At 38.5% G+C, this 12,513-nt stretch overlaps 2 protein-coding genes across 2 annotated transcripts; one reads left to right on the forward strand and one right to left on the reverse strand.

Moving 5' to 3' along the window:
* The first annotated feature begins 3,295 nt into the window (after positions 1 to 3,295).
* LOC115685621 (aspartic proteinase 36) lies at positions 3,296 to 9,217 on the forward strand. Its single transcript, XM_030610707.2, has 12 exons — positions 3,296 to 3,645; positions 3,762 to 3,882; positions 4,525 to 4,952; positions 5,057 to 5,213; positions 6,030 to 6,112; positions 6,196 to 6,292; positions 6,468 to 6,540; positions 6,741 to 6,947; positions 7,491 to 7,615; positions 7,932 to 8,033; positions 8,118 to 8,215; positions 8,571 to 9,217. Exons 1-12 carry the CDS (start codon positions 3,368 to 3,370, stop codon positions 8,740 to 8,742), a joined length of 1,941 nt encoding a protein of 646 aa, XP_030466567.1. The 5' UTR covers positions 3,296 to 3,367; the 3' UTR covers positions 8,743 to 9,217.
* A 221-nt stretch (positions 9,218 to 9,438) lies between these two features.
* Positions 9,439 to 10,164, reverse strand: LOC115685624 (peamaclein-like). Its single transcript, XM_030610709.2, has 2 exons — positions 9,974 to 10,164; positions 9,439 to 9,828 (listed from the first exon to the last, which is right to left on the reverse strand). Exons 1-2 carry the CDS (start codon positions 10,056 to 10,058, stop codon positions 9,644 to 9,646), a joined length of 270 nt encoding a protein of 89 aa, XP_030466569.1. The 5' UTR covers positions 10,059 to 10,164; the 3' UTR covers positions 9,439 to 9,643.
* Positions 10,165 to 12,513: the final 2,349 nt, after the last annotated feature.

Here is a 12,513-nt window from a genome sequence, read left to right on the forward strand (position 1 = left end):
CAAGTCATCACTAATTTTATGCTAAATTAGGAGCATTTCTTATATTTGCTTGAACCTGGTGGACCTTTTTTTTAAAATTTTAATTATAGCTAATTACATTTTTATGAATAAATTAAAAACTATGAAGAGGCCATCAAATGATTAATTGACAATGCAAACTGCGAAATAAGACATAAAAAAAAACCCAAAAATGAGATTTTTTGTACTTGATAGTGGAGGAATCCTACAAATGCCATATTCTCAAGCCACAGAAACACAAACTTTTTATTAAACTATTTTCCAAAATAGACCCTCTCCTTAAATTATTTATCAAAATAGACTTCTCACTACCATGTTACTCTTGGTGTATTATCATCACCCTCTTTATCCTAGCCACCTTTACTACTCTATTCTTAAATTATTGTAACTACTTCAAAATTGTGCACATTCTTTATATTTTCCAGAAATCAATCCATGCAGAATTTGCACACATTCAACCACTTGGCTTTAAAATCAAAGTCCAAATTGGATAGAAAGTTTAAAAAACATATATATTTTATAACAGTATGGCTTATATTGAAAATAATTATGAAAGTAAAATTAAATAAATTGTTCATTTAATTCGAAACAAATTCAAAAATTGAAAACCTAATAACATGTTCTACTTATTAATGGAAAAAACTTACAATGAGGAGTAGAATTATGTTTTTAAGTGAAATTTCTCGTAAAAATAAATTTCACCTATTTTCTCTGAGAATTGAGTTTACTTATTGAAACATTAAACTAAACGAAACTATAACCTAATAATTACGAGTATAAGAAAATTTTAGTTGTTGATAGGATACAGTGATCTCTGGTGAATTTTACTTTTTCAAGAGAAACTTCACCTAGTGAAGTAATTCCACAGTACATATTATGAAAATACTTATTAATACAGCACATTGTTTTTTTAAATTTTTTGAACTGTACAGGTGATTGAATTTAAATAAATTTTCGTTGATGTGACTTCATGATTACATTCAGTACGATTTGTATTATTCTAAAAGGTTTTTCAAAATATTTTCTATCCCTAGTTTCAATTTGGACTTAATGACATTAAAAATTTGTGGAATGACAAATCATTAGAGCATTTTGAAAAGAACTGTAGGAGTGATTTGCCACTGACAAGTCCACTTTGATAAGTAGTCTTGGGAGAGATCCAATAAATTACTTTTAAAAGAACTCCATTATGAGAGAAGTCTAACGCAGGTTAGATGTCAAGCATTTCTTTTTTGCCTGGGTTTGTCATCAAGCGAAAACAACGTACATAAAACTTTTGGGCCGGCCCGGGCCGGGTGGGCTTCTCGCAAGCTCAATTGGGTCGGGTCAGGTTTCGTAACTCGATGCCCTCTCCCAAATCACTTGAGTTTCTCTTGTGCCCACTAGGCTCAAGCAAGTTTATGAGTCGACAGTAGGGGTGTGCAACCGAACTGGGTTTACCCGGAAACCGGACCGGCCCACCCGAAAAACAGGTTCGGGAACCGGTTCTAACAAGAACCGGTCCGGGTACCGGTTCCATTTTTTGGGAACCGGTTAGAACCGGTCCGGTTTCCGGTTCCAAGTAAAAACCAACCCGAACCGGTTTTAGAACCGGTTTCGAGATAATGTAAAAAAAAAGTAAAAATCCTAGATCACGTTACCCTACTTCACTGGTTTTAGAACCGATTTTCGGTTTAATATTGGGATCTGTTTCACAACTATGAGCGACACAGCACGGCCCTTAAAGTCTTCTAAATATTGTGTGATTCACATGAGATATAGACATTTCTCTAGTGAGAGCAGATGCTTTACTGGTAAGTCTCTTGATTTTTCTTTCAGGATATTTCATTTGGAAATAGAAGTGAGGAGTTCTCCCATCATGGCACAAAATAAAGAGCTAAACATGTTGAACAATTCCCTGGAAATGTGACTCTTAAATATTTATGCGATTATACTATGTCTTACCACATAGTGCTTTTGGATTGTTGATTTTAATGTATTGTAATTTCACTTGCTCATTTTGGGGATTGTTACTTTTGGCGGATAGTGATTTTTGTTATTCATCTTTTACTTTAAATCGTTTTATTGATACCTATATTATTTTGCTGGAAAAAAATGAAACCGGAAAAAGGAACAAAAAGAAAAAACAGGTTCTCGGGTAAACCCTGAAACCGGACCGGAAAAACAAGGTTGGCTCCAAAACAGGGTCCAGGGAAAACATGGTTGGTTTCAGGTTCCAAAAATTGGGAACCGGTTATAACAGGGTTGGTTTCAGGTTCTAGGTCTGGACCCAACCCACCCTGGAACCGATCACCCCTAGTCGACAGGTTTATGATCCGGTTTAGAACCAATTGAACCAATACCGTTAGTCCGTTAATTCAGTTTATCACTTTTTATGCATTTTCAGGTTCCACTCGAATTGCTTCTTCCATAAAGAGTATAGAACACAATCACATGTAGGGAATATCTTTTGGCACGTCTAATGTAATTAACGAGTTGTACCAATGCACCAACATCCAAATGTAGTATATGCATGGCATGATTAAAATGGATAATGACTGAATACTGAATCTACATAACTAAATATGCCGTTTAGATAGATTTTTCTTTAGCCGAGATATTTCATAGATGTGATTGACTTCCCTTGTACGGCAAACAAATACTCGCTTTTTATGTTTTGTGATAGTGTCTGTGCGTCGTCAAATATGTTATGAATGGATATATCTAATCATATGCACGTAACAATAGAATTCTTATACGTGGACGTGTTTGTTTCGTTAAAAAAATTTACGATAAAGGAAAACTTTTTCTAACTTTTTTCAAGTTAGGAAATTCATTTTCCTAACTTTAAGCATGCGTGATGGATCATTTTCAGCAAATCAAGCGAGTGAAACAGAAAATCAATTTACGAAAACTTCTAGGGTTTGTTTATCCCAGGAAAAATTTATGATAACGAAAAATACGGAAATCATTTTCAAAGAAAATGCACAAAATCTTGATTCCAATGTTTTTGCGGAGCCATGCGACATGAGATGGGATGATTAGATGAGTCCCCCATGGAATGCACATATGCTCTCTCGAATTTGCAGCGGCCCTTCGTAGTACAAATATTTCCAAAACCAAACATTTTCCATCAGTCAAATCCTCTAATCACAATTATTTTATTTATTTCCCGATATAAATAATACATACATATATATATATATATATATATATATATATATATATATATATATATAATCTGCGGCAAATTATTAATTTCTTGGAAATATCAACGAAGAGTTCGCAGCTTGTTTCCTTCTTCAATTCCCTTCGTTGACTGCCGAAGACAAACTTCGACTCTCTCTCTCTCTCCGGCGACCGTCTTCCCATGGCTCCGTCCGGGTCTCCGCTCGCCGCTCTCTTCCTCCTCCTCGCCTGGTTGTCTCTGGCCGAGCTCATCGTCTCCACGCGCAATCTCTCCCCTCCGAGCAATCGCCACCGCCCGTTGATTCTGCCTCTCTCCCTAACACCCCGTGATTCTGCTTCTTCTTCTCCTTCTTCTTCTTCGCACGAGAGGGATCGTCACCGCCGGCGATTGCTCGACTCGGAGCTCCCTCGCTCGCCCAGCGCTCGCATGCGGCTCTACGACGATCTCCTCTCTAATGGGTCATCTTCAAGTCTCTTCATTTCTCGAGTTTTCGCTAAATCTTTCTTGGTTATTTGGTTTTTCGGCTGGAATGTTTGATGGGTTTCTTGCTTTTTTTGGGGGGGCGATTTTGCAGATACTACACGACGCGTCTTTCCATTGGGACGCCTCCTCAGGAGTTTGCGCTGATTGTGGACACGGGAAGTACCGTGACCTATGTTCCTTGTTCCAATTGTCAACAGTGTGGTAAACATCAGGTCTGGTTTCTCAGCTGTTTTTAAAGCTTTTTTCCTTCTTCTTTTTTTGGCTTCTTTGGATTATATTCAGCAATTATGGCTGAATTCATGAACTGGGCAGTTGTTATTAGTTTCGGGTTGAAAGTTCTTTTAGCAGTTTTAAGCGGAGTACACGTGATTATGATGATTCCGTTTATAGCTTAGATTGCCTAGAGCTCTCAACAGCAGTTTTAGTGAGACTGCTGCTTAGGAGGTCTAACTTCTTCTCTCAAAGGCCTAATTGGTTGCTGAAGTACTTGCGGACGAAGGTCTCTGCTCTGGTGTTTGATTTTTTGTGCTGCCGATGTATTGTCAATGTGGCTTGGAGAGTTACAAACGGAGTGTTGAAGATCTGTCGTGTTTGTTACAGCTGCAACAATAGATAGTAACGTTTCCTTCTCTCCTTTACCGAAATAAAAGCGTGTACTTTTCCCTTACTTTCTTTCTCGATTTCGTTTTTTGTTCTGTTGTGCTGTTCAATGTTCAGTTATGGACAGTTTTCATATTTTTCTGGATTTAGAACGATCAGATAAGTTATAAGATGTTCTTGACTGGTGTGGAGGACCAGGATATCTTCTTCATTCTTCTTTTGGTTTGTTTGAAGTGTCTCTTGCAATAATCCAGGATCCAAGATTTCAACCTCAATTATCTTCCACCTATCAGCCCGTCAAATGCAATGCCCATTGCTTATGCGACGCTGCAGAAAAGCAGTGCACTTATCAGAGACGGTACGCTGAGATGAGCTCCAGTACTGGCATCCTGGGAAATGATCTTGTATCGTTTGGGAATGAAAGTGAGCTCACACCCCAGAGGGCTGTTTTTGGGTGTGAAACTGTGGAAACTGGTGATCTGTACAGCCAACGAGCAGATGGCATAATGGGCTTGGGTCGTGGTCACCTCAGCATTGTGAATCAGCTCGTTGAGAAGCATGTCATTGATGACTCTTTCTCATTATGTTATGGTGGTATGAGCGTGGGTGGTGGTGCAATGATACTTGGAAGTATCGTTCCTCCCACTGGAATGGTATTCTCCCATTCGGATCCTCACCGCAGGTAAACAGCCCTTTGACGTATTGAATTAGATTTCTGACATCCTTGAGGATGCAAATGCAATTAGTGCATCTCACACATTTATGATAGTATTGGGATGTTCACAGTCCATATTACAATATCGAGCTGAAGGAAATACATGTCGCTGGGAATCCATTGAAGTTGAAGCCAAGTACTTTTGATGGAAGACATGGAACGGTCTTGGATAGTGGAACCACATATGCATACCTACCAGCAAAGGCATTTCTGGCATTCAGGGATGCTGTAAGGTTTCGTAGCCTGAGTTAAATAATTCAAATATTACAGTAGCAGTTTTCCTTGGATGTCTCTGTTCATTTTAAAAACATTTTGTTTGATTACTGAATTTTGAAAGCTTATCCAAACTTTCTTTCTATTAAGTAGCATTTGTATTTTCATAAAGCAGAATGTTTGAGCCTGGTGCATAGTTGGTGCTTAAGATACATTAAGTCCACTAACATGAGCAGCTTGCTTGAGGACCTCCTGGAACTTAAATACTTATTTGCTTGCATTAATATCCATGAACCCATTTGCCGATTATACTGGACTTATAATGCCATCAAAATATGATAACTCTTTGGTGTTCTGGAATTTAGCTTAACTGGTAATTCCAATTCTTTGATTATGATTTGGCTCAAATGATGACTCATAAGGACTCGTGTATTCATTTTGACTCTCATAAGGCTTTGGGAAAATGCTTCTCTGATCTTGAAAGTCGGAGTTACTATGGTGAATTGTCAGTTGACTCAATTTTTTCCCCTGTCTAAGGCTAGGACATTGTAGACTTTAAGCTGGTTGACAATGACTAGAGAAAATTTTTGTGCTTCAGATTTAGAAACATCATCTAAAGTGAGCCAATTGATTTTTCCATGGATGAGAATAGGCAACATCAAATAGCACTCTCTTGCTAAAATAACTTTAAAATGAGTTCAACTGCGTTTGAATGTTAATGGATCATTAGAAACCGAAATCTTCTTCAGAAGCCTTGTTCGTGAAGTACATTGCACGCTCTAATGTAAAAGCTATGCTATATATGATGCAATTCTTTATTTCCAAATGCAGATTATAGAGAATGTTCAATCCCTGAGAAAGATTCAAGGACCCGACCCAAAATTTCATGATGTTTGTTTTGCTGGAGCTGGATGGTAATGGCAGATAAACTTAATATGCATACTGGCCATTTTTTTTAACTGTGCTTTACTGGATTTTGTTCTTGACCTATGCTTAGGGACATCTCCAAGTTATCTGAAGTATTTCCAAAGGTTGATATGGTTTTTGGCGATAAGCAAAAGCTGTCGCTGTCTCCTGAGAACTACTTGTTCAAGGTTATCACCTTCAAGAATGCTTTATTTATGCTTTTGCGCCCCCCCTCCCCCTATTTGAATACTGAAGCTCGAGTTGTTTATGAGATAATTTTGACTTCTATTGTAAACTTCCTTGACTTTATTTAGTCTGATATATCTTCTTGATTTTCAATTGTTGCCCCAAAATGGTTTGTAGCATACAAAGGTTCCTGGGGCATACTGCTTAGGAATATTCCAGAACGAAAATGATGAAACCACTCTCCTAGGAGGTACTTTTTATTATTTCGAAACTCTCTCTCTCTCTCTCTCTCTCTCTCTCTCTCTCTCTCTCCCCGCATTTATTTATTTCGGACTGCTTTTGGAAACGTAGTTTGGTTGTTGCTGTTGTCCCTTTTCCTTTCTTTTCTTTTTGTTTTGAATGCTTAGCAATTTGCGAACCCTGATCCAGCCTACTCTATGTTGTTGGCAGGTATAATTGTCCGCAACACCCTTGTTACTTATGATAGGGAGAAAAATAAGCTTGGCTTTTGGAAAACTAATTGTTCTGAACTGTGGAAGCGGCTGCAAGATACTGGTAGTCCTCCACCTGCACCTTTATTCCCTCAGAACCACAATAGTACTTCAGCTATTTCTCCTAGCATAGCTCCGAGTGGATTGCCTCCAACTTCTTTTCCGGGTAAGAAGAGTAACTTCTACAAGCAATTAAATGCCCTTAGCTGTTTTTGTACATTAAAAGTATTCTACTGGAATCAGATGTAGTTAGCAGGTATGCATCTTGATGGGTGCTGCACTCTCTGTCAATTCTGGCATCTCCTCACCTAGTTGTTAAAATCCTTTTTAAAAGAAAGATAAAGAAGTTAAATGCATTAGCTACTGTGTGGTTACTGTTAAATTTTGGTCTCCTTCCTTTTCTAGTTCTTGAGATATGTCGACTGTAGAAGACTCGACAGTGCTAGGTCTTCCTTTTGACTGAAATACATATCCACAGATTTTCTTACTGCCTTTATCTTTTCGAAAGCATTCCAAGAATAAGATAGCTTGATTTTCCAGAGTGCTTTTTCTTACAAGATGTCATCTCTGTATCTTCATCATGTTGCTATTATGACGGAAAATCGTGAAGTTCCTGGGTGATTTGACTTGCTTGTCTATGGCTTACTTATCGTCTTGCAGCTTCAGAAATCTTCTTCTAAAGATTTCATTACCATTTTTTTGTGCTCAGTTGAATTTCGAGTAGGACTCATAACGTTCAACATGTCATTCAGCATCAAAAGCTCCAGCAGGAAGCCTAACTTCACTGAATTTGAAGAACTTATTGCTCATGAGTTGGGAGTGAGTACTTCACAGGTAAGAGTCAGATCTTGCAGGCACTTTTACGGATAATCTATGGTTGAATAGTATGCTTGACCTTATCTCCTGAGTTCATGAAACTCTCGTATTAATTTAACAAGCAACTTAATCTTCTATAACTAGCATTGCACTTTTAACATGTTCAATTTTTTTTCTTCAGTCAGGGTTTATACTATTGCCATATTTTTTCTCAAGTGTGAGATATTGACCACTGTCTGGATTTTACCTCCATATGAACTATGTGACTTCATCTAGTTTTGTGCTTAGCATAATCTTCCAAACTTACCTGCTTCTACCTAATACTCATACTCAGGTCCATTTGCTGTACTTCACTTCCAGTGGAAATCAATTCCTTGTTGAGTGGGCCATCTTTCCAGCTGACTCTGCTGATTACTTCTCTAACACCACCGCTATGGTATTTCTTTCTTTCATAAAATTTAATCTACAAGTAGGCTCTTGTGGTTGCAGGTTCGCTCCTGACTCGTCTGTTTGTATGCAGAGCATAATCACACGCATAAGAGATCATCACGTGCAGCTTCCTGAAAGATTCGGTAGTTATCAGCTAGTTGAATGGAAAATTGAGCCTCAAAAGAAGCGGTGTGGTTTCATGTTCCTCTTCAATATCTACATGTTCAGTTGTGATTAACTTTGTTGGTGTTCCCTTTAGCTTGAATAAATCATCTTCATGAATTTGAGAAGCCGTATGAATACGGGGCACAATCGGCTATTGATGGTTGGAGTAGAAATAGGTGATTGCAGAAAGAAAAAAATATCGCGACTACACTTACAAACATCGTAATTGAGTCGCTGAGTTGTCACAGCATTGGAAATCTTGGACATTCAGCACTTTTAAGATATGTTTGTCAATGTCTAGGAACTTTGTGCCAATATGACCTGCCATTTTGTGCTGCTTATTATTTCTCTAACAGTATCTTCTTCTTAATTGGTGCAGCACATGGTGGCAGCATAATTATTTGGCAGTGGCTGCAGTAGCTTCCGCAGCACTGTTGCTTACCCTAACGAGCATCGGACTATGGTTCGTTTGGAAGAATATCCGGCAGCAATCTGGTGCATATAAGCCTGTAGGTGTTGCCATTCCTGAGCAAGAACTCCAGCCGCTTTGACCCAGGCACGTTCATCTGCTCATTATGATTTTTTAGCGGGCGTAAGTTGTGGAAATATATCGATAGAGGAAGGATTTCTAACTGCATCGATCCCATCTTCGGTTGGAGGAAGGTCACGTTCGACGTAGTTTGTCTACGAAGCAGTTCGTACCAGGTGTATATAGTAGAAGCCTACAAAGCAGTCCGTCATACGGTTCTACAGTAGAAAACATACCGGGTAGATGAAAAGATCAGAAGATTGCAGAGCGTAACATAGGCAACTGTGCCGCTTTTGTGGAGAGAGAAAACGGTCAAACAAAAAACCGTCCCTGCGGCTAACCAAGTGAACAGTGAATTACATGGATTGTGCTTGATCACATGGTTGAATCAGGAAAGCACCAACTTCTATTGATTTCGCAATAGATCAGTGCAGTAAAATACTCATGCGGCTACTTGTAACACTTAATCTGTTGGTGAATCTTCAGCTTTTACATCACTTGCGTGCTCGTGACCCTTTACCTTATATCTATTTGCTCGATATAGTATATAATGTCATGCGACAATCTTTAGCAAAATCATTTGAATAATAGAAAAAATTAGAGAGAGGTTGCTATGAGATGATTACGTTCTCCCGGATTCAAGAATGAACATGGTCAAAATTTTGAAAGACAAAAAGCTTGCTCTTGGAACCACGAAATCAAGGTTACGCACTCGAACTGCTTTAAACTACAGGCGGTATAATGCCCCATTTTCATGGCATATCCACATCCAAAGCCATCTCAAGTGACCAATACAAGCTGATAAACAGCTGTCTAGTCTCAAACATACATGTCTCGATAGCACTTCATGAGCACTATAACGTAAGATAGGTGTAATTATTTTGATAATCACAGTGAACGAATACTTAAGGCAGTAATGATATTCAAGGGCATTTAGGCTTGCCCTTGGAGTTCTTGAGGTCGCGGTAACAAGGGCACTCGTGCTTGTTGCCGTACGTGCCGGAGGGGACGCACTTGCACTTGTCGCAGCAAATCTGGCAGTACTTGATGCACCGATCCTTCAGCCCCGCCTTTGAGCACCTCGCCGAGCACTTGGACCCGCAGAAACCTCGCGAAATTCAATCAAACCTTAAATTAGTCTAACTGAAAGTATTGTCGGGCGTTTGAATATTGCTAAGACAGTCACTCTTGGTTTGACACATCGGTTTTTCGTAGGTCAGTATCGCTCTAACAATGACGAGTCATGTGCTTACTTGATCCGGCCATGGTCGAGTCGAGCAGAGAGGAGCTGACGACGAGACACGCGAGAAGGAAAACTGTTGCTTGAACCATCTTCATAGTGTAGTGAATGAAGCAGAGATCTTTTGATTTTGAGTGTGTGATGTGTTTGAGTGAACAATGTGTGCGAGGAAGTTATGGGAATGGGAGGGGTTATTTATACATGAGAAGAGAGAAAGGCAAAGCCATGAACTGTGCAGGTGAAAGTGAATTGTTATTTATTCAGCAAATTCGTACTAGAGAGAGAGAGAGAGGGATAGAGTTTGGGGATGGTGCTAGAAGCTCCCATAATGAATGTTGGTGTTGGAGTACAGGGTGTCATGTGATGTAGGGTTCATCGCCCTCGAGGGCCCGTCTTTCGGGTCGACAGTTGTCAGATCGTACAGACACAAATATCTACCGATCATAGAGGAATTCTCAACTATTTTGTATGTGGAATAATACAATGTTACAATTGAATGTACGTCGTTAAGACTGCTTTGTGATCCAAGAGGATTTTCGAAGGTCATCGTTTTGTACTATAGGGTGAATGAAGGCATTGACTGGCACGACCACCTAATGCTCGGCCCACTTTAGCTAATGCCGAAATCTTCATTCTCCTATCAAATTATTTCTGAAAAATATCACGACATGTATCAACAGATCTTTCAAGTTATGTAGCGTAGCTTTTCAATTGATCACAAGATTATAAATTACATTAAAACGATGTCCTTAAAATACTTATTCAGCAGGCTCATAAGTTATATATCTATGTTCTTTGGTTGATTAGGCATATAACCTGGTGCTGATTAACACTGTTGAGAGTCAAAGAGGGAGTCTTCGCGTTGGACTCTTTAGTCCGACAGAAGGAAGGGAGGCATGGGATATGTCACCGACCCCCACGCGGTTTCCCAAAAGCCGGTGGGACCTGTTCCAGTGCAACATCATCATTATCCTTAGGTAAGCCACCTAGTACACGTCCCCCCACTTCTGGGGCCAATCAGCTATTATAGGCCCTTCACTTCACTTCGCCAAAGCAAGCAGGAACAAAGAAAATTGCTGGTACCAAACTGGCAAGGAGGGACGAACGATTTTATGTTCCGTACGGATTTACTCGGAATCTAAAATTTATCTATAGGAACAGGTTCCTCATTTTTCTAGAACTTAAAACCTACTCTACATACTTTGGATGGAATCTACTCAGGTTCCATCTGTATTATTAATTGAACAATTAAAGGTAATCACCACTTACTGCTAAGATCCACTGACTACAACGTATATTTAGATATAAAAAATATGAAACATTAATAAGTTATAAAATAAAAGTTTAGACTAATGGTTCCAGATTATGCACTCATCATCAATGCTGTGAAACACCACAGGATCACGCGAAGACATAGATCAAGAAAAAACACAAAAAAATTGTTTAAGATTTAAGGTTCTAGGTTCCAGGTTCTACCTATCTAGAACCTGCAAACTACCCGTCGAAATAAGTTTTCCAATTTTTGGAATCTGGAGTCTACCCTGCATACCTTAGAATCTGGAACTTACAGGTTCCCACCTGTTGCGACCTCTCACTCCCGTGGGGTGTGCTTTCGGCTAATGGATTATTAAGTCTAAGCCAAACTCGGGCCCTCCCAAGCGACTTAAGGTTCAAGTTTGTTTACCGTGCAAAGGATTTTCATTTCGGAGTTGCCACTAATCTATTTACGGTGGGTCGATTAAAATCCAAATAAAGTATAGGGGGATATACTTTATTTCTACGAACAAAAGATAATGAGTATAGGGACTTGGTTACGCTATATTATTCTAACGCCCTTTCCATTTTATTACTTCATAACATGTGGGATGATCATGCGGGTGCCCAAACCATCAAATTAACACCCAATAATGAAAGCAATAAATAAATTACTAGATATGGAGAATGATGTACCTCGAAAGCAACGTAAGCATCTGCATTGTTAGCTAGAAAATCATATCGACAGCCTTAATATGATTTCTAATTAACAAGCAATTCATTCAATGTATTTTTTTTGGGCTTTCTCTTGATTAAATGAAAATTAACCTACATGCCATGACGTGCAAAGTATGACATGCAACTAATTAACCCTAGCATGCGAACTATCTGACATGCGATTAAATGACCTAACTCTAATGATGGGCAAATGAGGTATTTTTGGTGTTTTTCAATGAAATTCTGAATAGAGAAAAATGCCTAAATTAACATGCAATCTATTGTGGAAAAGATAATTTAACTTATTCTAAAGGGGCTTCTTTTTGGTATTTTTTTTATAAAAATCCGAAATTAGAAATCACCTTAAATTAACCATCAAGATTAAGATAATATCTAACTTAAACTAGGAAATAAATTACTTTAAATGCTAATTTACATTGGAAAATTATCCTAGCTTTATAGCAAATCTAGGTTATCCTATTCTATTCAAAGCAAGTTATATAGGTATATTCTAAACATGCATCCTTATCTTAAAAGAAAATCATTTCAAATCCTAACTAATTTTTCTGAATTTTATTTTTA

The sequence above is a fragment of the Syzygium oleosum genome, unplaced genomic scaffold (assembly GCF_021117445.2).
Source record: "Syzygium oleosum isolate NSW1041296 unplaced genomic scaffold, Sole_v2.1 Sole_v2.05, whole genome shotgun sequence".
NCBI classification, from domain to species: domain Eukaryota; kingdom Viridiplantae; phylum Streptophyta; class Magnoliopsida; order Myrtales; family Myrtaceae; genus Syzygium; species Syzygium oleosum.

Bases quoted from the DNA above. Each gene is read 5' to 3' on its own strand.
- LOC115685624 (XM_030610709.2), bottom strand. From the start codon at position 10,058: ATGAAGATGGTTCAAGCAACAGTTTTCCTTCTCGCGTGTCTCGTCGTC. The intron at 9,829-9,973 runs GTAAGCACATGA...GAATTTCGCGAG, and splicing joins CTCGACCATGGCCGGATCAA to GTTTCTGCGGGTCCAAGTGC.
- LOC115685621 (XM_030610707.2), top strand. From the start codon at position 3,368: ATGGCTCCGTCCGGGTCTCCGCTCGCCGCTCTCTTCCTCCTCCTCGCC. The intron at 5,214-6,029 runs GTAAGGTTTCGT...TTCCAAATGCAG, and splicing joins TTCTGGCATTCAGGGATGCT to ATTATAGAGAATGTTCAATC. The intron at 8,034-8,117 runs GTATTTCTTTCT...GTTTGTATGCAG, and splicing joins TCTCTAACACCACCGCTATG to AGCATAATCACACGCATAAG.